The 23,370-nt window shown below is 44.5% G+C and overlaps 1 protein-coding gene across 2 annotated transcripts in view; it reads right to left on the reverse strand.

The window, feature by feature from the left end:
* RECQL4 (RecQ like helicase 4) overlaps positions 1-23,370 on the reverse strand; it is a 281,776-nt gene that overhangs the window by 99,541 nt on the left and 158,865 nt on the right. Inside the window, exons 23-25 of one of the 2 annotated variants that reach the window (XM_078686613.1) lie at positions 15,567-15,747; positions 9,670-9,778; positions 4,370-6,318 (exon numbers count right to left, since the gene is read on the reverse strand). In XM_078686613.1, the coding sequence (XP_078542739.1) occupies positions 6,197-6,318; positions 9,670-9,778; positions 15,567-15,747 (412 nt within the window). In that variant the 3' untranslated portion in view covers positions 4,370-6,196. Of the gene's footprint in view, positions 1-4,369; positions 6,319-9,669; positions 9,779-15,566; positions 15,748-23,370 lie in introns of those variants that run through there. The other variant, XM_078686614.1, reaches the window with a different exon arrangement.

Here is a 23,370-nt window from a genome sequence, read left to right on the forward strand (position 1 = left end):
AGGAGCCACGTCAGGTCCTCTTGACCACCCGAACTGCCGTCAAGTTGGAAGGCAGGAAGGGGTGGGTCCACCTTTCTCATGTAAAACTTTTCAAAGGACCGAAACCAGTCTTCAAAAACATTTCCAAGAACATTTCCCAGGATTTGAAGGATTGCCAGAACATTGTTTTAAAGGACTGTCCCGCACAAGACATTATTACAACCCCTCCCTTGTTAGAGAAAACTCCGCAACAGGAGTATAAGTTAAAGCTCAGGTCTAATAAGTCAGCCAGTTTGATTGTATAAGTCCTCCCCTAGGTGAAACGGTTAGACTGTTTCTGACATGTATAAAATAGACCCCCATAGTGAGAGAGTCAGTCAAAGCTCAATCAAATGTATCGTTTTTCTGAGTTTCGTATTATTTCTCAGCATAATGATTTCCTGCACCAGCTATGCTTTCTATCTGTGTTTTCCAGCTCCTCATGTAAATATGTCTGCTCATGCTACAGTAGAGCACACGTTTAGTGATCTGCCTCCTCACGAATATTCATACCGCCTCGCAATGCGTAATAACACATTTATCCGTATGTTACATTATTCACACCAGACCAGCAATGCCACTAATTGTTGGGTGTGTGGTCGACTCCCCCCTTACCAGACATCGAAGGGAGTTCTGCCACTCTTTCCTTATCCATTCTCACACAATGGTTCGTGTGGAGCATGGTCCACGTTAACGTCATCCTCAACAGATATGTCTTTTCTTAACAGTACATGTTTCCCAGACAAGCAAGGTCTCCCCCACAGAACAGGTTTAGATTTAGAAAATGAAGTATATAATTTAGGAAATTATTCGTCGAATTTCATGGTCCTGAATGTTCAGTCTGATACTACTCCAGACTCACCCGCTATTTCAGTACTACCAGTCAAAGGCGAATTATGTGTCCGTAGTTATGGTTCTGTACACATAGGACATAGTGATTGTACTACTATTATCAAGTATAGTGACAGTAGGAAATCTGTTTTCAAAGCATCACGTCATTCTTATTTTATTTGTGGTCAAACTGCATATGTCCGTCTGCCCCTCGATTGGGAGGGAACCTGTTACATTGCTTTCCTACTGCCACCTGTTTTTCTAGCCCCACCTGACTATCATAGGAATTCTTTCTTAGTACACACTAGACACAAGAGAAATCTCCCGATTGTCGATTATACTGAAACCGCCGCAGAGCAATTCATTGATATAGATAAAGGTGTTTTCCCTTATTTAGGTACAGTTGTAAATAGTAAACTCATTCGTAGGTTAACAAGAACCCTTGAAGCAGTAGTAGATGAGACTGCCTCCGCTCTAGGTAACTTAACTGAAGAGCAATCCTTTATGAGAATTGTCGTTTTACAGAATCGTCTCGTCCTTGACGTCATACTGGCCGATAGGGGCGGGGCCTGTAGAATTCTCGGATCCAGTTGTTGTATTTTCATTCCAAATAACGCGCCGTCTGTTTATTCAGCTATAACCAGACTCCATAAAATTGCCCATCTGTTACACCAAGATCCAGGCACCTGGACATGGTCCGGTTGGTTCTGGAATATAATTTCCGTATGGGGATGGAAAGTCCTGTCCTTTCTAGGTATTGCAGTAGCGATCATATTTAGCTGCTGCCTCTGTATACAATGTGGCCCTGCGATTTGCAGCATGTGTGCTACCTCTTGTATTCCCAGTCCCAAGCCCCGTTCTAAATCCCGTTCCAAGACAATTCGAGACGAACAAATGGTACTGTATGAAATGATAGATGGTATCATGAATATTGATGTTTCCTGATGGAAACGTAGTGACAAGGAGGGAATGTGGAAAAGTAAATTTTGCCATGTTCTGTGTCCCTACGCCTCATCCATCATATGTTATGTGTGCATGATCAATATGCATATGTTATTCCCCATTTCTGATTAAAGACGCAATTACAGTTGTGTCCACCTCTAGTATGATAGTTTCCAGTCCTCGTGAATACTACGAATATCAGGCCTATGTAAGTAATGTTGCCACGTTTCTCAGTGTGCACGTTATTCAATTATAAAGTCTCCGTTTCCAGGCCTCAAAAGGGCCCGGACCACAGATTCAGCTCCTGTCTCCTGAAAGCCTCGCTGAGGAGCGATACAGCCCCCACCTGTATCCTCGACCCTTCACTTACTTCCTGCCTCGCAGTGCCCGGTGCAGCCCGGCTCTGCCTCTGAGTCTGCCAAAAGTATGTTATAGTTCCTGCTATCAGTTCAGTCCTCCTCCTCTGCATTCCTAAGCTACTGAACTGCATCAATAGTTTCCGTCATTGTCTAGCCTTCTCGTCTCCATGTTAGAGAAATACTGTATTTAATGGTCATTTAATATTCTTTACGCACTACATGTAGAATAATGCATGGTCCAGTCTTAGAAATCAGGTTAGCCTCTCCCCTCATGACTTCTAGTTTATATCAACATGTTCCCTAAACATTAGATACCAGATAGGGTTTAGGTACATGTCGCTCCGACCCTCCAGACTCTAGTCTCTGCTCCTAGCACAGAGTTCGTAGCCCCCAGCTTCTCCTAGTAACACGTCATTGTTAGTTTTCGCGCACCATTAGGTTAGAGGTCCCGGCTCCCTAGGTAGCCCCCTCCAATGTTTCCGCCCATTCATGACATATTCTGTTACGTTTTGCATCACATGTCTATGTATACTCCCAGTTACACCTCTTATTCCTGTTATCTCTCGCGACTGCTACGCGTCACGCCTTCTACTCCCCCCACTGCTACGCCTACTGCAATGTAATGCTATGTGTTTGCGCTATGTATATAAGTCAATGTTTTGTTATTAAATGTTAGCGCGCTCATCCCAGACCCAGCCCCAGCAGCTGCTGGGCCCCAGTTGTCCTGCTGGGCCTTATTGTCCTATTCCCATGCAGGTTGTCCTGATCCTGTCCTTATGCTGTAATAAACCTGCAGAAACTCCTACTACCTCGAATCTTGACTCTTATTTATTGAGCTATCTGTTATGCTATAAGTCTAGTCAAAAATAGGGTATTATTTATTTATTTACCACATCTACCATTATGTTATTTTTTCATGTTCAAAATTAAGAAAGTAGGGTATGTGTCTAAAACTGGGGTAGGAAGCGTTCAATTTGTCCAGTAAGATAAAACCCAATTTAAAAAAGACATCATGAACATGGGCCATGTTGAGGAAGGAGAAGAGCCCACTTCAAAAGTAGGAGGAGGGGAAAAAAGCCAGAAGCTCCGTGTGAACACAAAAGAAAGACCCCAGGAAGTAAGGTTCTCTTGCAGTAAAACACAAAGAAGGACCAAAACACCGGCCCCACCCTGACAAACGTATCCAGACCGTGAACATGGATATGGCTATGGATATGCTCTTATATAGCGCATGGCTACCCGGGGGCATCCCAGCGCTGCGGACGTGGGTGAGGAACAGATGGAGTTTTATGGGAAGAGCCATGTTTTCAGTTGTTTGCGAAATGAGAGGTGGTTGATTTCCTGGCGGATGGAGAGAGGCAGGGAGTTCCAAAGTTTAGAGGACTTCGTCCCAATGATCTACAGATGTAGATGATTGGAGCGAAGGCTCCTGATCTACATCTGGCCGAGGTCCCTAGAATCCGGAGGTCCCGCACCGGGGGACGTCTCTTCTCCTACAAAGAAAATACTTCATTTGTCTGGTAGAAGTTGGCAGGTGTTCTCGCTTGAGCATTGGAAAGCCAAATCTGGTTAGATATTCCAAACCGGTTTAAAGTTTGCAATCTTAGTGATTTTAACGTAGATCCATCACAGAGCTCCTATTAGACTATGAATACACTAATAGTGATTACCGAAGCCTACTTGCCTCCCTCACGGAGGTATTTCGAGCGGCACCAAAAGCCTACTTATAGGTACACTGTATATTATTTTTGTGAAACCTCTTCACATTTCTTTCTGCCTTTGTGGAGGTTGGATTTCGTATAACAAAAAAACAGCAACAAGCTTAGCTCCCCAGCTAACTTTGCAATAAATAGTCAGTAACACAAATGAGTGCAACATCCGACTGCATTCCTGCTCTGGTGAGTGCTGTTCTGCAATTTGTATGTTAAACGAAGGAGGAGATTTAAGAGTTAAAAAAAAAAAAAAAAAAAGCTGAGTGGAACATAAATGAGAAGTTTTCCCTTCTGTAACCCCCATGACCGACCTTCACCAAACTCGACACTGCTGTTGGAAGGTGGTACAGATCTCCTTGCAATAGATTTCTTATAACCAGGACGTCAAGTTTCGCAGTGGCTCTGAAGATCTCCGTCACCTGCCCAGGCTCAGGTGCAGTTCGCCGGCCGCACAACACGAACCTGACAAGCAGACGGCTTTATAAAGTCCATGCAACACACAAGACCTCAAAACAATTGTTTTATTAGAAAAATATGATTTAAAAATATAAAATGACAGCACACGTTGAAAGATCCATTCTGTGAGGTAGAGCAAGGCCTTAAGTAGACGTATGACACAGGGAGGACTATGGGTCCAGTCTCAAAGATGACGTCATATCAATGTGCTGAATGGCATTAACCTGCATTGGATAACCAAGAGGCATCCGAAAGTTATTGACCTTTGGAGGGTGGTGTCTGGGAGTTGGCCCCTTTGATAAATTCACAATATAAAATAGAGCAAAGTGGTAAAAAAAAAAAAATATATATAAAACATAAAACACTTTCTAAATACCATAGGTGGAAAAGGTCAGCAATTTAAAATATAAACATGTAAAAACAACAGGCACTGGTCAGACTCTATGCAGGCCTCTGAGACGTGAAAAATAAACCTGCTATATTATTTAATAGCGACTCACCATGGGGAGCACGACAAGACACTACAGGAATTACTGATTCCGGAGTTTGGAATGAGTGATGTCACGAAGAGAAGAGAGACATCGACTGTTGTTTATATGGACTTACAATAAACATTAGAAACTGTCATGTAGGCCTGTGCTCAGACCCCCCTTTTTGTGGCTCGTGGAGCATTAATTTCCAGAAATCCACTGATGCGTCACCTAAGTGCAAAGTTGGTACTTTGAATTCATAATGGTGTGACCTGCAACTTCCACCATGTTATTTTGAGTTCACTCGCATTGAAGGACTTGTTCCGTGTCTGCTATACACCTCTGTCGCGTTGTATGATCCATTTCACTTCTCTAGGCCCCTCTGATTTAGAAACATGCTTATTAAATAAACTCTGTTATTATTATTTATAAACACCCTTGGTCTCTGCAGCCTCCACCACTGACATCTTATGGGCAGTTCCTTGAAGGATGCAGATGCTTTTAGAGCAATCTGCAACAGATGCATATAACGTTAGTTCAGTTCTTCGAAAGATGTGTATGACATTAGTGCAGCTTTTCAGATACGTATGATGTTAGTGTTGTTCTTCGAACAGATGCGTATGACGTTAGTGCACTTCGCCAACATACGCGCGTGACGTTTGGACAGTTCTTCGACAAATGCATAAGTGGCTGGTGCAGCTCTTCAACGGAGGTGCATTGAGTTAGAGAAGATCTCCAGGAGATGAGTATGATGTTCAGGCTGATCTTCAATGGATGCGCACAAAGTTGGGGCGGTTCTTCCACCGATGCTTATGACATTAGTGCAGTTCTTCAATGGACAGTTAGCATCCTTGATCTCTCCACCCTCTGCCATTTATACCATATGGGCAGTTCTTTGATGGATGCGGATGACATTAGGGTAGTTTGTCGATGCATTCCAACATCATAGTGTAGTTCTTCCATATGTATGATAGTGCTGTTATTCAATCGATGCGTATTACGTTAGTGCATTTGGCCAATCGATGTGTATAATATTAGGACAGTTCTTCAATAGATGCGCATGAGGTTAGTGCAGCTCTTCAATGGATGTGCAAGATGTTAGGGAAGAGCTTGAAAGGATGCGTATGATGTTAGAGCAGTTCTTCAATGGATGCGTATTAGGTTAGTGCAGTTTGTCAATAGATGCATACAATGTTTGGACATTTCTGCAACAGATGTGTATTATATTAGTTCAGCTCTTCAATGGATGTGCACGGAGTTAGAGAAGATCTTCAGCAGATAGGTATGATGTTAGCACAGTTCTTCAATGGATGCGTTCGAAGTTTGTCAATGGCTGCGTAAGATGCTAGGGCACTCCCTCGAAAAATGCACCCTATCCAGCAGACACAGCTACCTGCAAAGTGGCAGCTCACTTCCAGCGAATAATCTCCTCAGTTGCCAGACGTATGAGCTTGTTAAAATCAAAATGGATGTACTTTCGCCAATATCTGCGGTCTCGCCCATACACTTGAGGAGGATAGCAGGGACTTCCTGTCAAACAAAAGAGAGGCCCAGTCAATGAAAAAATATCATGGAAAACAAGACACCTCAAGAACATCTTTTCTGTCAGCAAAGATATTTCAGCACAGACACAAGGAGATGGTGCAGTGAGTAATGCAATGCAAATATCCATGAAGGTTTTCAAGACAAAGATGGAAAAAAATCAACATTTCATTTAAAATACCCAAGTGTACATTTAGCTCCTCAATATGCATGTTACAATATCAATAGGATATGCCTTCTGCTCACTTTACATCTACATGGTGGAAGCCGGTTGATGGCAGCTGATCCATTGAGGGACGCGATTGATGCCTTTGTAGTGTGTTCTGTCTTCGTAAATGGGCAGTTCAGTGAAAAGCAGATGTCATCAAACAAAGCAACATTCTTGTTGGTGGTAGTAAGTGATGTAGGGCTTCTCTTCACTGGATGGCCCTTAAAGTCTTCGGGTTGTTTCGCAATTGTGCTGATGGTTTCACCAGTAGATGACATAACCACCAAACCCAACTCAGCTAATACACTACTCAAAAAAACAGCAGTGTACTCAAGCAGCTCTCCGCTCCACTACAAATTAACCTTCAGACCCAGGATTTCTCGCCCTCAGCCTTGAAATGCAAATGTGCCATCAACTGCACAGATGAACAGATCACGCATCCCGGAAAACCTTAATGCCTGAAGGTGGATCATTGCAGCCGTACCGCCTCCTTCCATTCAGCCAGATATGACTATTTCGACCTCTTGTATTCTCAAAAACTTACCTTTGAAGCCACTGTATACTTTGAACTCCCTCCTTTCCTATTACCTCTTCCCAATCTTACTGCTAGTGACTTCAATATGTATCTTTCCTCTTAAAAATAAAACAATTAGAAAGACACGCAACATGATTCTGACTGTACCAATCCATTCCTGTTGCATCCACCTCATGCTATAGAGCTCCCTCTGCCCAACCTGACTCCTTTGCCCCATGTAACCAAGGAACGGAGGCAAATTCTCAAATCAACCAAGCCATTGTGTGCTCCATCCGACTCATTTACACCCTCCCATGAGGAAATCACTAGCCCTCTCATCCAGCCTTTTGGCCTCTTTCTCCACCTTCGACGACCAATCCAATCCAATCTTTCTGGTTTCTTTTAGACAGAAGGGGTAAATCTGCAGGTCCACTCCCTTTCCTGTAACAAGCTGCTGGATATCCCACCTGCCCATCCACATACCGCCCCGGAGCCCCACTATCTGTTTTCTATACAGCTCTCGAACAGCTAATGCGCAATTGACTCACATGTACGCCCTTTGTCCTCCAGCATACCTAACCTGCTACAATTTGGTCTTCACCATCTTTAGTCCACTGACACAGCCCTCACTTTTGCTTGAAACTCAATCACACGATCTTTCTGCAGTTTTCGAGCCGATTGACAGTACTGTCCTTCGCTCATTGGGCATATCAGGTAAGGCTCTAGGATGTTTTTTTCTTACTTCTGCAACTTCTCCCTTTCGGTCTCCTGATGTTCTTCACTCTCTCCACTGATCCCTTACCGATGGGTGAACCTCAAGGTTCAGCCCTGCACTCTCCATTCCATATTTACACTAATATTCTTGGTGACGTCATCTCATCCTAAGGTTTGTCTTGTTTCTATGGCACAGATGATTTACACATTTTCTTTTCCTTTCCCTTGTGGTCACACATTCACCAACACCTGCCTGCCTCCGGATCGTGAGACAGTGGAGAGTCCTCTGCTCCCTAAAGCTCTACTTCTGCAAAACTGTTTCACTCTTCCCTCCCCCAGATCCAATGTCTCCCTCCCCTTCTACCAAAAATGAGACTCTCCTCTGACGGACACTGCTACTTGGCTTCTATTACTCAGCGTAAGAGAGTGTGAGAACTTTGTAGGACTACATGTTGAAGAGGCGAGGGCCACAAAAGAGCACTCAACAGTCTTACTTGCTAATTAATGTTGCAAAGATAAAATTCAACCTAACTGTGAACTGTGCCCCAGGTTCCCATCTTCTATTTTGTGAAGGGGATTACCTCTCCAAATTGCAAGCAGGCAAGGGCTACTCTTTGATTCAGTGAAATGTTGAATTCATAAGTCAATAGAGTGGGATCGCCAAACGTACGTTTTCAACATAACTTGCTGGCATAGGGTCAGCATAATGAGAATAGTCTAAGGCCAGAGAGTGTGTACAAGTCAGTTTGAATTAACTCCTTGATGTTCTCCATTTCCCTGAAGTTTTGTCGTATGTCGGTTGTTGCAGAGATGAGAGAAAAGCTCAATCTTTAATTATTTTGTTGTCAAAGAATTGCTAGAATATCCAACAGTTTTCTCTAGTGTTAGAAATATGAAGAGCGGCAGAAGGCTTGGCAGACTGTATGACCATGACAAAAAGTTTCCTCGGGCATTTGTTGCAGAGTGGATCTTTAATCTGAAGAAGGTACTTTGGTCTTAAGTAGATGTTTTTTGTATTGCTGGAGTATGTTCAGTAGACATTCCGGATTCCGTTTACAGGGGTCTTAGTACCATATATGTTCATTGCTTTACAAGATTCCGCACTTCAAATATAGCTTTAACCCCTTCGGGGCTGATGACGAGCTGAGCTCGTCATGAGCGTAACGTGCCGTGCGCTGATGACGAGCTGAGCTCGTCATGTAACGCGGTAATTTGAAAAACGCAGCGCGCAGCGGGAAAACCGCTAACGCGCATGCGGTTAAAAGCACTATGTAGCTATATAGTGGTGATGAGACTACTCATCTGCTTGCTGCGTGCTTTGGACATGAAAAGTTAGCGGCATATGGCTTATTTTGGGTAGGAGGGAATGGGACAAGGTTTCCAAACTCCTGGTCCCTAGTGGGTGCAGTCAGCTCTAAGGTTTTCCATGCCAATGCTAGTCTCTGCTGTGGGATGAATCTGATGCTGTAGTGATGAGAGGGGGGACTGCATGCCACCCACACCAATCTGAACCTCAAGTGATAAGTAACCAAGGCTGTCGGCTAATATACCAGTGGCGGCTGGTGACATTTCAAAGTGGGGGGGCGTAAAAGTTGGAGATGACTTTTACCTAACAAGGGAGCTAGCCCGACTAACATAAGGGCAGTACATTGGCGTACCTAATAAACCTAAGCCGTACCTCATGATTTTCTTTTTTTCAGTTGCATATACAGTGCGAACTCAGCCCAGGGGCATTGTAGTGCTGTACAAGAGCACCAGTTACATTACACAAAGTCAGATTCGTTTTTCAAGACACAGGGAGGGATATTAAGTTATTTTCCCAGAATCATCACAGGATGTTGAGACGACGCCGGAACGTGGATCCCCAGTTCTAAAGTCAGCCACATATTAAGACAACACTTACCGATGCCATGGAATATCCGGGCGACGGCGCGGCCTGAAAACTTCTCCTCACTGCGGATGGACAGAAACTGCCGGACATCAGCACGGATCAGGTTCTCCCAGTCCCGCAGCTGCGAAGACAGGCAGAGAGGCATTAGAGTGACACGATAAAATACATTTATACCTACAAAAAGGTGTATTGGGTGTCTATGGCCTGGTCAAAGTGTGTTCAATAAAGCATCAGACAGAAGACACAAGAAGCATGTATTATACTTTTGTCAAAAAAAGCAAACTTTGTGTTAACTCACTCGGCGTGCAGATCCCCAGTCATGCTTATTTCTGGTGCAAAGCACCTGTGTATTACATTTAGAGTGAGTTAGAATGGCTCCAAACTAAGGTTGAATGTTATACTGAACTGTTGTGTGTGGCATACAAATACATCCATCAAGGAGACGCCATCCAGCTTAACAAAGATACTGCAATCAATGCCATGAAATAGAGTGCAGATTACCCTCTCAAAGACATCAGCACTATCCCTTATGAATACATCAGAGGCAGATTTTTCCGCGGATACCTTGTGGGCTCTCGCATCCTGTGGTTTGCTTTAATTACAATGGATGCACACAGCTCCCTTTCACAAAGCGTGAGCCTGCATCTGCTTGACGGCACCCAGTGCTTAATTTGTAAAAAAAGAAGTGCAGGTGCTGAAAATTTTGCCAAGGAGGCCACAGCTCACTTCTTCCTCCGGTGAGCCCCACTTTCAACACTCTCACTGCCTCAGTCTCTATCTTCTAACCTTGATCTGTTGTCTGTCCCCTAAGTCTTTGCTCCAAGAGTCTATCCTCTCACCTCTCTAATTGTTTGTCCTCTATTCATTCTACCCTGCCTTTTTTCCTCTTCACTTGTATCCATGCTCTTCTCTCTCTCTCTCCTCGATCTTGGCTCTTTACTATCACTTTTCTAGCAGTGATTAGCTGTGTCTCCATTTCATCATTTGTCTGCTTTTTTCCTCTGTCCTGTCCTCTAAATCCTTTCATTCTACCTTCTCTCTTCTTAATGCTCTCTTCTTCACATCATAGCTGCTTTCTCTTTATATCTGATTTGCGCTCCTTTTCTTCTACTCAGCTACGTCTTATCTCTCTCCTCTCCTGTTGTTTCCATCTCCTCTTTACTCCTGCTCTCTCTCTCTCATCTATAACACGGCTGCTGCCTGTGACCCCTGTCATCTGCCTGTACATGTCCCTGCTATTTTGAACTCTGCGTTTTCCTGTTGTCTTTCCTAAAGAAGAGGAAGATGACATGTGTTTTAGTTTCTTACTTACACTGAGTGCAAAAACAAAATGTACACCAAATGAAACTGCTTTTTTTTTAACACATTTATCAGTGCAGTATAACTGGGTTATTTGCACAACAGATAGCTGCTTGAGCACAGCAGGTGATGTCACTACTAGTGCTGCCTGTAATTAGTAGGTCCAATGATGGCAACTGCATCAGCATCCACTGCTCAGCTTGCTGTGACACTGCCTGCTACAGCACAGGCATTGTCCCCAGCCGTAATGCTGCCAATGCCGGTAAGTATGGCTGTGGTGCCAACTGGACTCACGCACGTTCAGCAATTACCATGCTGGGGTGCAGCGCATAGATTCTACAGGTGATGCCATGGCGCACAAAAGTTGTGTTGGGCCGCATCGAGCACGTTGAGGATAGCAGCAATGCAGAGCTGCAGGATATGCTACTCTGGCTACACAGCAAGTGGAAAGTCCACACTTACTTTTGTTTATTCTTCCTCAAGAGCCCTCACTCCCAAGTTCCAAATGCGCTCATGCAGCTTCCTTGCCTCAACTCCGTCATGAGCCAGCCCCCAGCTACAATTATCCAATGGGAGGTTTAGGCTCAGGTAGTGGCAGGGTGCAGCAGACTCGGGGAATAGAATGCAAGACATAGTTTGTTGATGACTTCTTGGATTTGTGATCGGAGTGATTACATCATCACTAACGTGGTGAAACACAATCATGCCTGCCTGGACAGGCGTATGCTGCCTCTCTATGAACATTTACAAGCCAGTCACCATGCAATGTATGTTATTTTGAATTTGAACAATTAATATTGAGACCACCACCTGCAGGGTCAGAAATTGTAGCCCTGGCCCTGTGAAAGAAGTGCCGGTGCTGAGCACCTGATAGAACCTGCTCAAATTATGCACTGATGGCACCACGTAAACGGAGACATCTGATATGAGGCAATCCATCAATGGTGCAATGCTTATATTGCAAGAAGGAGAGGAGAAAAGAAAGAAAAATAATAGGTGCACCGGCTCATGTTTTTTCTTAAGAGCCTTCCACTGCCAAATGCCAAGGATACCAACTACAAGGGTGCCTACTATTGGTTCTACCCCATACCTCGTTTTTGATCCCCCTATGCCTCCAGTCTCTCTATTACACTCTTGCACTCTTTTTAATCCCTGCTTTCTTCCTGTGTTACTATTTTTCAGCCTAGCCTATGTTTTCCTCCTCCTTTTTCTGTTGATCTAAGTCAAAATCAGAAGATGAAAAGGAAGTCCTGGCCCTCAAAAGTGATTACTTCTGCCCATTGCCTGCAACCATGACCATAAATAGAACACTATAATAGTGGTCCTAAAAATATCACCAACCAAATATAGCTTTACAATGCAGCTGCCTTTGCCTTTAGATCACAGTATGGTTCTCCTGATGTGCCATCTGCATCTTAAGTCATTTCCAGAATTGTACAGAGATTAGCGCCCTTAAAAATTCTTTGTCAATGCAAGGAAATTCTAGAAGCACTCTTGAACCCTCACATTCTGTATAAAATGTGTTGCTTCCTCTAAATTCCCAACAGACCTGAACATTGTCAATTATGCCGATATCCTTTGAATTCTCCCTGTGCTTCATTATACTTCCACCCCTATCTCTCGGACACCTGCCATGCTGCCCCCGGACCAGTCTATTGATGGGTCAGATGTAGCTACAGAAGTTTAGACGCTGAAATCCGCTCCTCAACTCCTCAGCTTTGCCAGCAGTGCTTCAGTTGTCAGTGGTTTGCTGCAACCACCCACACAGCCTTTCCAATCTCAAGCTATCCGAAATCTTTTCCAGGACTTTTCCATTCCGCTTCTCATTTCTTCAGAGCGTTCTTCAAGTATTACCAACCAGCCAAGTATTACTCAAGTATTTGCAGATAAACCAATGCCCAAGCAGACAGGGAATAACTCACAGTAGGCTGGCTTGGGGTGTTGGGACAAAGGAGGATTTAAACTGGTCGCAAACTTTGAACACTCACCTGAAATTAAATGGGAAAATCTCAGTGTATTGAAGAAAAAAAAATACTAAACGTGCTTCAAATGCTTCCATAAATCAAGAGTATCCAGGGTACTACAACTCCCAAGGTGGGCTACTGTGAGGTGTACAATTATTTAGAAGTAGCTAGCTTTGTGATGGCATACTTAGGAATTCTGGGACACAGGAAGTGGTCTTGTAGGGGGCATAGTAACCCTAAGGGTCAGTAGCCCATTGGCTTCTACTCTACACTCTCCTAGCACCCCTAAATTCAATATTTAGGGGAGTCCTTGGCACCAGAGAAGCAGATCCTGACGCCCTAAGGAGAGAGAGGACACCGAAGAGCCACAAAAGCAGAGAAGAGATAAGAAGCCGCTGACATGGAACCAACCCTGCTGGACTGTCTGGATCCTTTGTGGAAAACGGCACAAAAGTAGACTAGTTCTGCAGCTATGACTTCAAAAACTTGGGAGGATTGCCTGCCTTTTAAAAAAGACTCAAGACCTTCTGTGAACAACGGACCTGTTCTAAAGAATTTCCAAAAGAGCAGGTTCCGAGGCCTCTAAAACTGCCAGAGCCCGACAACCGAAGCCACCACTGCACCTGCATCATTTGGCCCAAGTTGAAGTGGGCCATCGGTGCCAACAAGGTTTCCCAGCCCTCCAGATTAGAGTCCATCATGGTTTCACCACTCCTGGACTTCCCCGATGTCGCCTGCAGCCTCTGCATACAGGCCTCCTCAACCTCGACTGCTCCGGTATGGAAAAACCCAACACCTAAGGACATCCCTGCACCAGTCACCCCTAGGCCTTGTAGAAGAGGATAAAAGATGTACCCCCGTCCTGAGCATTACAAGGCCGGAGCCCACTTACTGGATCAGTCCGACTAGCTTCGTAGCTAGAGCATGCAGCCTCTTTTTACAGTGACCGATCCCTATTGAGACGCATTGAGCCCCCAATGCTGATTTGCACCCTTGTGCCACTGGTGGTGTACTGTTGGTGCTGCCTTGGACCTTGCCCACCACTCACCTTAACTCCTGGAGATTGGTCCTGTAAGTCGATGTACTGTACCTGTTAGCAGAACTTGTTCTTCCTCCCATAAGCTAACAATGCAGAATTCAGAAACTGCACTGTGTCCACTTTTTTAAGTGAAAATAATATATATTAAAAACGTACTTACTTAAAAAAAAAATGATTTGACGCCAAATCATATATAAATGTACTTGGTATGTTTATCAATCAATCAATCAGGGGTTTATAAAGTGCGGCTACTCACCGTGGGGGTCTTAAGGTGCTGACGGGGAGGAGGCTGCTGATCCGTCAGGGCGCTGGGCTTTGGTCAAAGAGCCAGATCTTGAAATTGTTCTTGAATTGGGTCAGCGACGGGGACTTCCGGCAGGGTGTTCCAGGTCTTGGCGGTGAGGTAGGAGAAGGATATTGCTCCGGTTCTGGTCTCGTGGATCAATGGGACGGTGGCCAGGGCCAGTTGGATTGAATGGAGGTGTCTGGTGGATACGTGGAATGAGAAGTTGTGGTTCAGATATGCTGGTCCTGCATCGTGGAGTGCTTTGTAGATGTGTAGACCTGCGTGAGGTGCTTGAAAGTGATTCTTTTATTGACTGGGAGCAAGTGGAGTTCTCAGAGGTGTTCGGTGATGTGACTGCGGCAGAGGAGATTAAGGACCAGTCTGTCTGTGGCATTTTGAATGTTATGTAGTTTTCTGAGGAGTTTCTGGGTGATGCTAGCATAGAAAGCGTTGGCGTGTCTGCTGCGGATGAGAGCGGGGGTGACCATCTTTCTAGATTCAGTGGGGATCCATTTGAACATCTTACCTAGCAGGCAAAGCGTGTGGTAGCAAGATGAGGATGCTGCGTTGATCTGGCGATTCATTGGGAGTGAGGAGTCCAGTATGATGCTGAGGTTTCGTACGTGGTCCGTGGGGGAAGGGGGTAGTTCCCAGTGCGGCAGGTCACAAAGAATCATCCCAAGTTGAGAGGGTGGGTTCCAGGATGAGGACTCCGGTCTTGTCAGAGTTGAGTTTGAGGCAATTGTCTTTCATCCAGGTGGCAATGGCCTTCATCCCCCTGTGGAAGTTGTTTCTGGCGGTTGTGGGTCATTAGTGAGGGGTAGGATCAGCTGGGTGTCGTCGGCATAGGAGATGAAGTTGAGTCTGTGGTTCCCCACGATGGCTGCGAGTGGAGCCATATAGATGTTGAATTGGTGTGGATCTCCTTCTTGAGTCATGCTATCATCTATAAATCATTGTGTGTATCTTGCAAATGTCTTGCACTCCTCTGTGTTAGGCCTAAGGCTGCCCGACCACACTACCACATACTAGGGCACTTTGGAATTGCATAGCAAGCCCTGTCCACTTATAAGGGAACTCCTGGACTCTTTACATGGTATATCAACGTATTGATATATCACATAAAAAGTCAGCTTCCTACACTCATCATCCCAAATACCACCTACTAGTGTTTCTACTTCTTTTCAATACCCTATAGGCCCACTCACACAAGCATCTCTTGTTCCAGGACTTACCATGCAGCTTGGTTTATCTAGAACACGCCTGGAAGTTCTGACCACTCTCCCACCAGCTCTTTTCACAAACAGCAAACAGTACTCACTTTAATAGCCTGGAGATCCTGGTCTTCATCTTCCTCATCTTCATTGTCACTGAGTACACGTATCCCGTTCTCATCAGTGACCAACTTCTTCTCAAAGTACTCCCTCAGCTTAGCCTTGAGCTTCTCGCTTCGTTCTAAATTCACTTCATCTGCACACCGGCTACTGCTCCTGAAAGCCACACTGTGCAGGGAAGGAACATATGATTACAAAAAGCTGGCACAACCAGGTATAAAATAAGGATAAGGTAGACGTGCTCTGGATGTTTGAAGGAAAAGGTAACGGGGAACTGAAAATCTAAAGCCTGACCAAACACAACTTAGCAGAGCAAAGAACCCGTCACAAAACTCAGTAGTCTAATGCAAGTACATTGGGAAATGCTTCTCAGAGGGCTGGTTTCATGGCATGGCACATCCTTTAAACGACACGCACACACTATCTGCATACTAATGAAACAAAAGCAAAATGAAAACTATTCAAATCAAGCCATCTTGCTTCAGTAACATCAAATGTCCACACTGCACCAATGGACACTACATCTTTACCAAGACCATTACATTCTAGCAACCCTGCATGTTTAATCTTTTCTATTAAAAAAGGACATGACCTCTCATTATCTGACCCAACATATTAGCTCCTGTACTGCTTAACAAGGTATGTGCAATTGCTGTGTACTGCCCTGTTCATGTCTAGGAGTAGATATCTCTCTATAATATTACTTTTATTATTATTGTTGTTTTTAAAATAATATACAAAGTTGTCTTAGTTCCAATAAGAAGGCAATCTATTCTGAACGATACCTAATTCCCTTCGCTTTTGAGCCAGCTCATCATATCACGGACGATGCATGCTCTAATGTAGCTATGCAGTTGTTCATAGCGCAGCTGTACAACAATCTATTAACATAATGGATTATATCTTAGCTCGTCACTCAAGGGAGAGAACACATTACGTACTCATTAGCACTGTATTTGACAGATACTCCCAAAGCTAACTTACCACAGACTACTCACCTTCTAGAAATACTCTTATGTATTAAGATTGGAGGTGAAAATATGTCAGTTGTTTTCTTCTGGAGTTATACTGAGCAGCAAGAGCTGCAGATCAAGGAGTGGCAATCTAGGCATCATGACAAGTGACACACCCTCCCTGCAGTGTCAACTCCAGCGATAATAGGTATGCCTTAAATTCCTGCATCACATAGGCGATGGAGATATAGAGCAAAAAACGCAAAACGTTTGTGCCACAAAAACACAAATCCAACTATTGGTTCCCAGAAAAAGAGGTGGCCAGAGGGCTAATGAGGAACCTAGAGGACGGGAGCGTATTCATCAGAAAAGGTGTTATTTGTAGTACTTAACAACCCCCAAACCTGGTTCAGAAGGCACAGGAGTCATTCACAAGGTCAGTCGTTGTCATGCTCCAGTCTTCAGGTAAGTTGAAGAAAAAAACAAAAATCCAAGTGAGACTCAGCTCATTTCCACCACTCACATCATTCTCTTGAGAAAGTGCAAGAGTGTCACCATGATTCCCGATCTTGCTCCAGACCTGACCTGAGCTCTTAGCCCATTTAGCAACTTGTCAAGGCACAACCTGAGTGTTCGGGGCCTTCTGCAACAGTGAAGCAGAATGAAGAATTCCGCAAGGCCACGCTCCGACTCTTCAGATACCTACCGACTCCCTCCGGCTCGTCTACAGAGCCCAAGGAGCTGAGAGGTCCTCCGTTTGAGATAATGCCATTGGGTTTGTCTTCAAAGCTAGGCCCCCCAGCTCCTGCACCAATTCAATGCTGGTCTCCAGCCTTGATGCCGATACAGACATCATCGATACCGGAGGACGAGGTGCAATCACTCCAAGTCGGCACCACTATGACCGTGACCAAGTTTGCACTTGCATTCAGTTGTAGCGCCACATTCCCCACTTGACTTACCACTCCGCAAGGAATAACTCAAATGTTGGATTCCTTATTTGATACAGATTCGGGCAACAATTATGATTCGGGTGATGAGACTGGACAACCATATCAATAAGTAAATTGATATCATGACCTTCAAGAAGCCAGTGGCCTTGACTTTCCCTCTGAGTAGGGACTCCTCTCATTCCCAGGCCCTGCCGCTGAGGACAGTGCTTATGCTATAGTGATGCATAAGCAGGCCGAAGTTCTTCACTTCCACCTCCACATATAATAGGTCAAACCAATGACTTAACAGTGCTCCAGCGGGGTCAAACATCTACTGGGCTCCTCCTCCCTTTCAATGAGCCACTTATGGATACTCTCAGGGACCTGGTCAGAACTGTTCTCTACCAAGTCAATTGCCAAATTACGAGACACCACCACCCTGCTCCGAGCCTCCCTACATTTTTGTCTCAGCACCCCTCCCCCAAAAGTTTGGTGGTGCAGGGATCTACCAGTAAGATGAACCGGACTACCTTTCCAACTGCTCCCCCGCAATAAGGAATCCAAATGATTAGAGACTCCTAGGGCAGGGTAAACAACCTGTGTGCAAAAGTTCCTAGGCAGTCAAAAGGCTTTCAAATAAAATAAACAAGTGAAGGACCCAAGTCAAGGACACTTGAATAGCTGAAATGGCTGATCTAAAATCATCAAATTTTAATAAAATTAGACATATAATATTAAAAACAAAACACCTGTGGTGAATCAATAGTAATTCAACCTAAATGATACAGTAATAAAAATTACATATATGCAATACATTTCAGAACAAGGTACAATATAAAATTATGAATGGAACACCAATAATTAGGGTGTCCGACAAGGTTAACAATACAATACTCGACGCGCGTTTCGGCGAATTAACGCCTTCTTCAGGAGCCACAAAACAATTTCGTACAGACCAGGGATTTGCTCGGGCAATGCTCTTAAGTGAAAGTTAATGTACCGAATTAGATCTGATAGAAATACGTAGTATGCGATCCTAGATAGGGTATGTTTTCTTTTGGAAATTCATAATAAGAACACGAAAAATGGGTGAGTCTATAGAACGATGTTCCTAAAGTTGGATATTTCTTCTGTAATAGTGCCGGAATTGATAATCACGACAATTTGGTTGATATATGGACAATAGAAACTTGAGATACCTCTCGTTAGACTAATAGTACTCGAGTTGGATTTGATCGAGTTGTAGTTGGTCTATTCAATGTAGAGGATAGTTTGTCAGAATCCGTAGAGGCGGATAGGACCTGGGTGATATAAGATACGCAAATTGGATGAGTCCTCCGTGGCGCGAATGATGCAGCGTGCCGGGTAACAATCCCTTTCCTTACATGGGAGTCACCCCTAAGATAGGCCCAACATACCGCTGTGGGCAGGGTGCAGTGTATGAGGTAGGACATGCCCTGATTGATTTGTGTGGCATGTCCTGATAGTGAACTACAGGGGCTGGGGATGTTCCGTGGCTCCAGAGAGTCTAGATGGGTCAGGACTGGGCTGCATTTAGTGTCGGAGGAGGAGATTTCCTTTCATCAGAATGGGCCTGGTCTGCCTCTGACAATGCTGTCTCCACCTCCTGCCAGGAAGCTGCACCAGGGAGGACAGGACTGGTTCTGGTTGGGCACAGACAATCTCCGCCTCCAGAGAACAAAGGATTTTGGGCTATAAAAAGTGGGGCCCAAACCTCTAAACTTTAGAAGTCTTTTGGAACCAAGAAGACTGCCAAGAAGAAGAGCTGTAGAGCTGTGAGGAGGGACTATCTCTTTGCGGTTTGATTTGCTGTGTTGGCCTGCAGTGGCTGCTTCTGTCTTGGGCAGTGAAAGTAATGGACTGAACTTTCTGCAACTTCCTTTTTGTGAGTTTATTCAAGGGCTTGAGGTAGAGTATGCCCCCTGTTCAAGAAGTCTCAGGAATAGCAAAGACTTCATGTTGTTCTGCCATCAGCACTGGGGACTGTTTGTTTTGTGCTGCAACAGAAGAAAAGCAACACAATGCAGTCTACGACGCCGCTGCCGACTCCGTGTCCTGAGGGCACCGCAGAGGACACCGCCACCCTGGTCTCACCGACAACGACACCCGCCGCCGCCACTGAGCCGCTGCATGCACCGTGACCAGTGGGTACTGCACTCTGCACCGCCTCCATAAACGGCGTTGCCCTGGTATCCCCGCCGCCGCTCCACGCCGACATTGAAGCCGCAACTTGCACCGTGGTTCAAGGGCACGGCTCGTAAGTTACACGACACACTGCCCTAATTCCGCACCCCAGCCTTGGCCTGCCGGCGCCCTCGACTCCAGTTCGTCAGCACTTATGAAACTACGACACCGCTGCTTGCACCGTGACCTGCCAGCACTGCAACGAGCACCGCATCACTTTGAACCGCAGCCCTGGTTTCACCAATGCCGCTGGCCGACCGTCACCGAGCTACTGCCTGCAGGCGACCTGAGGGCACCGCATGCTGCACCCCTGTAGTTCGCACTACAGCCACACCGTCTGCAGACGCCGGTGCTCCAGACTTCAACTGCGAGGAGTTCGATCTGGAACGCGTAAGACTCCAATGGCGCAACAACTCCTGCACCAACCTCGAGAACCAACACCTGTGGGCGCTGGCCTTTCGGGGCTCATCGAGAGGTCGCCGACGGCCTGCATTTCTAAAGCTACTGTTTTGTGGGTCTTCCCGACACCACAGCTGGCCCGCGACGCAGCAGTCAGTCAGAACTATTTGTATTTGTTGTTCACAATGCCGTGATAGCCCCAGACAGCACTATCAACTTCAGGGAACTATATTTCAAGTCTATTTTGATGACTGAAGATTTCTAAGTACTGTATTGTGGATTTTTATTGTTTTGGTCTTGTTTGAGTATATCAAAATATTGGATATTTTTCCAAACTGGTGTGGTGTCCTTTTGTAGTGCTTTCACTTGTTAATGTTGGTTATGTGCACATGCTTTACACACTGCCTCTAAGATTAGCCTGACTGCTCGTGCCAAGCTACCAAGGGGGTGAGCAGGGGTTATTTTAGGAGTATAACTCCCTTATCCTGACTAGAAGGAAGGGCCCATACTTGGAAAGGGTGCAAACCATTGCCAACTGGAGACCCCCATTTCTAACACCCCTAGAAATGGCTGAATAATTACAGAATTTTCCTGGTGGTGAACCATCTGGCATGATTTTTCAATGCCAGAGCAGACATATACAGCCAATGACACTCAGTGGTATACATAAGCGAAGGGATTTTCTCTGATTCAAGTAACACCCTGGATTGTTTCCAGGTTTTCTTCTGACCTGGGTGAGGGCACGGGAGAGACTAATGCAGGATTTATTTATGCGCTGCTCACGTTGCCTTCTGGTACCACTATCAGTTGTTTAGTCTAATAGCGCACTGGGTGTATCTGGACATTACTTTTGCCAGGATGACATTTATAATGTCATGGTGATTGAAGTTCTTGGCTCCTATTTTAGTTCTCCAATCAGTAAGAGGATACGTAGCTTTACACATTGGCGACATAGGTTGATTTAAATTGGTTGGCTTGTAATTACCTTTCACCTGCTTTTAGCAATGGTAATCGTGACCAGATTCTTTAGCTTGGTGTATAGCCTCAGCATGAATGATACATTTTGTTCCCTTCTGCGGCCCATCTGCGTCACTCAGTGATTCACTCGGTTGTTTTGGTAAGAGGGCATCTTCTGGTCTCCATTACCTTGGTTCCCATATCTGTATGTGGCGGCTAACAGATTAATTACTTTTTGCCCAAGACGGGTGTTTGGTTTAGCACAGCAGCAACACGAAGGGTTTACATGACATTCCTAAGTAGAGCTGTACACAAGATATTATGAATTGGTTTAACCCCTTCGATGCTGGTGACGGAACCGTTCCGTCATCAGTCACGGCTGAGCTGTGCTGATGACGGAACGGTTCCGTCACGACCGCGCCCTGTTCTGGAATGTCCAGCACAGGGCGCGGCTACGGCGCCGCACGGAAGCGGTTAACTGACACACTACGGTGGACCATTGTTTTGTTGCTCTTTACCTAATGGTATGACCTTTAGTGAAGTTTAATGACATTACTGACTCGTGCATAGCATAGTTGCTTTATACTACATTTACTATATGAGCATGGAATTTATTGGCTCAACTTAATTTCTAACTAGGTGGCTCAGGTGTTTTCCTTCATTTTACTTAGCACTCATTTTGGCAGAATATACTTATGGGTTTTGGGTGTCTATTTTAATTCATAGATTTGAGACTTCAACAGAGGAGTTGTTGTCAGATGGATTATCTTGTAAATTAATATAGGACTATAGGTATGATCTGAACCCAATATCAGATTTGTCCAGTAGTCAAACTTACCCTTACTACTGCCTCCAGGTTGATAAAGCACTTAAATCATTACAGAACCACCAATCGCACACAAATATTTGTCAAGGAATATATAAACAGTTTACATGATTTGTATATATCTATGTGACTCTGTATTTGTCTTCATATTAAAATAGTCTGTCATGTATGTGTGTGTGAATATATATATATATATATTATATATATATATATATATATATATATATATATATATATATATATATGTAGAAAAACGCCACTCACCATGCCCCCTGTTCCTGGAGACCAAATAACGTAGAGCGAAACCACCATTTAAGTGCTAATCCTTTAGTGCTTTATTAGTGCAAAATCGTGCCAGCAATCTATATATATATATATATATATATATATATATATATATATATATATATATATATTCACTGAAAAAACCATAGGTTATAGACCATATATAGTTAGGAATTAGCATTTACAAAACCTTATTTTACTCACACAAAACCATTGAAATTCCATATATAGTTAGTTGCACTAACTATATATCGCGCACCCGCAATCCACTGCTGATGACAAGAGAGTACTATCATCAAGAAGCAATGAGGCAACTTTCGGACACAAAATACTATGTCATCACGACTAAAGATCTGTATGATGCAAGTATTAGGGAGTATGATAATTTGATCCTTAAGTGGTACAACCTTTCTATGCTTGATAAAGACGAACACATCTTCTTAAGAAGTAGTAATCCAATGACACCTACTTTTTATCATTTACCGAAACTACATAAAAACAATGTCACTCCTCCTGGCCGACCGATTGTGGCATCTATCGGTGGGCTAACAGAGAATATGTCCAAATTCGTGGACAACTATATCTTCCCTCTGGTTTTGGGTCTAGACTCTTATGTCCAAGATACAAAGGACTTTTTAAAGAGAGTGGACAATATGGATTGGCAAGACGATTATCTTTTCTTAGTGATGGATATTACCAGCCTATACACCATCATTGAGCATGGACATGGACTATCTGCTGTCGAACATTATCTAAACAAACGTCCCATTCGGTTTGCGCAACATAATGTGATGTTAATAGAATTTGTGCAATTTTGTTTGGAGAACAACATCTTTTTGTTCGAAAATAGTCTATACCGACAAACCTCTGGGACAGCGATGGGCACATGCTTTGCTCCCAGCTACGCGAACTTGTTCGTCGGCTGGTGGGAGGAGCATGTGCCCAGGAGCTATGATGAAGAGGGTGAAAGTGGGAAAGTGGTACATTGGTACCGCTACATAGATGACTTGTTCATCGTGTGGCAGGGTACTGAGGAATCGGCCAGAAAATACATTGATATCCTCAATGATAACATCTACAATGTGCACCTGTCTGGTACTATTAGTGGGGTGGCAGCTCACTATTTGGACCTGCGGGTTCACATCGAGGATGGCCGAGTCCAGACGTCTCTTTATCGCAAAGAGACAGCAGGAAATTCTATCCTGTTTGCTAGTAGTGCCCACCCACCTAAGCT

The sequence above is a fragment of the Lissotriton helveticus genome, chromosome 4_1, assembly GCF_964261635.1.
Source record: "Lissotriton helveticus chromosome 4_1, aLisHel1.1, whole genome shotgun sequence".
NCBI classification, from domain to species: domain Eukaryota; kingdom Metazoa; phylum Chordata; class Amphibia; order Caudata; family Salamandridae; genus Lissotriton; species Lissotriton helveticus.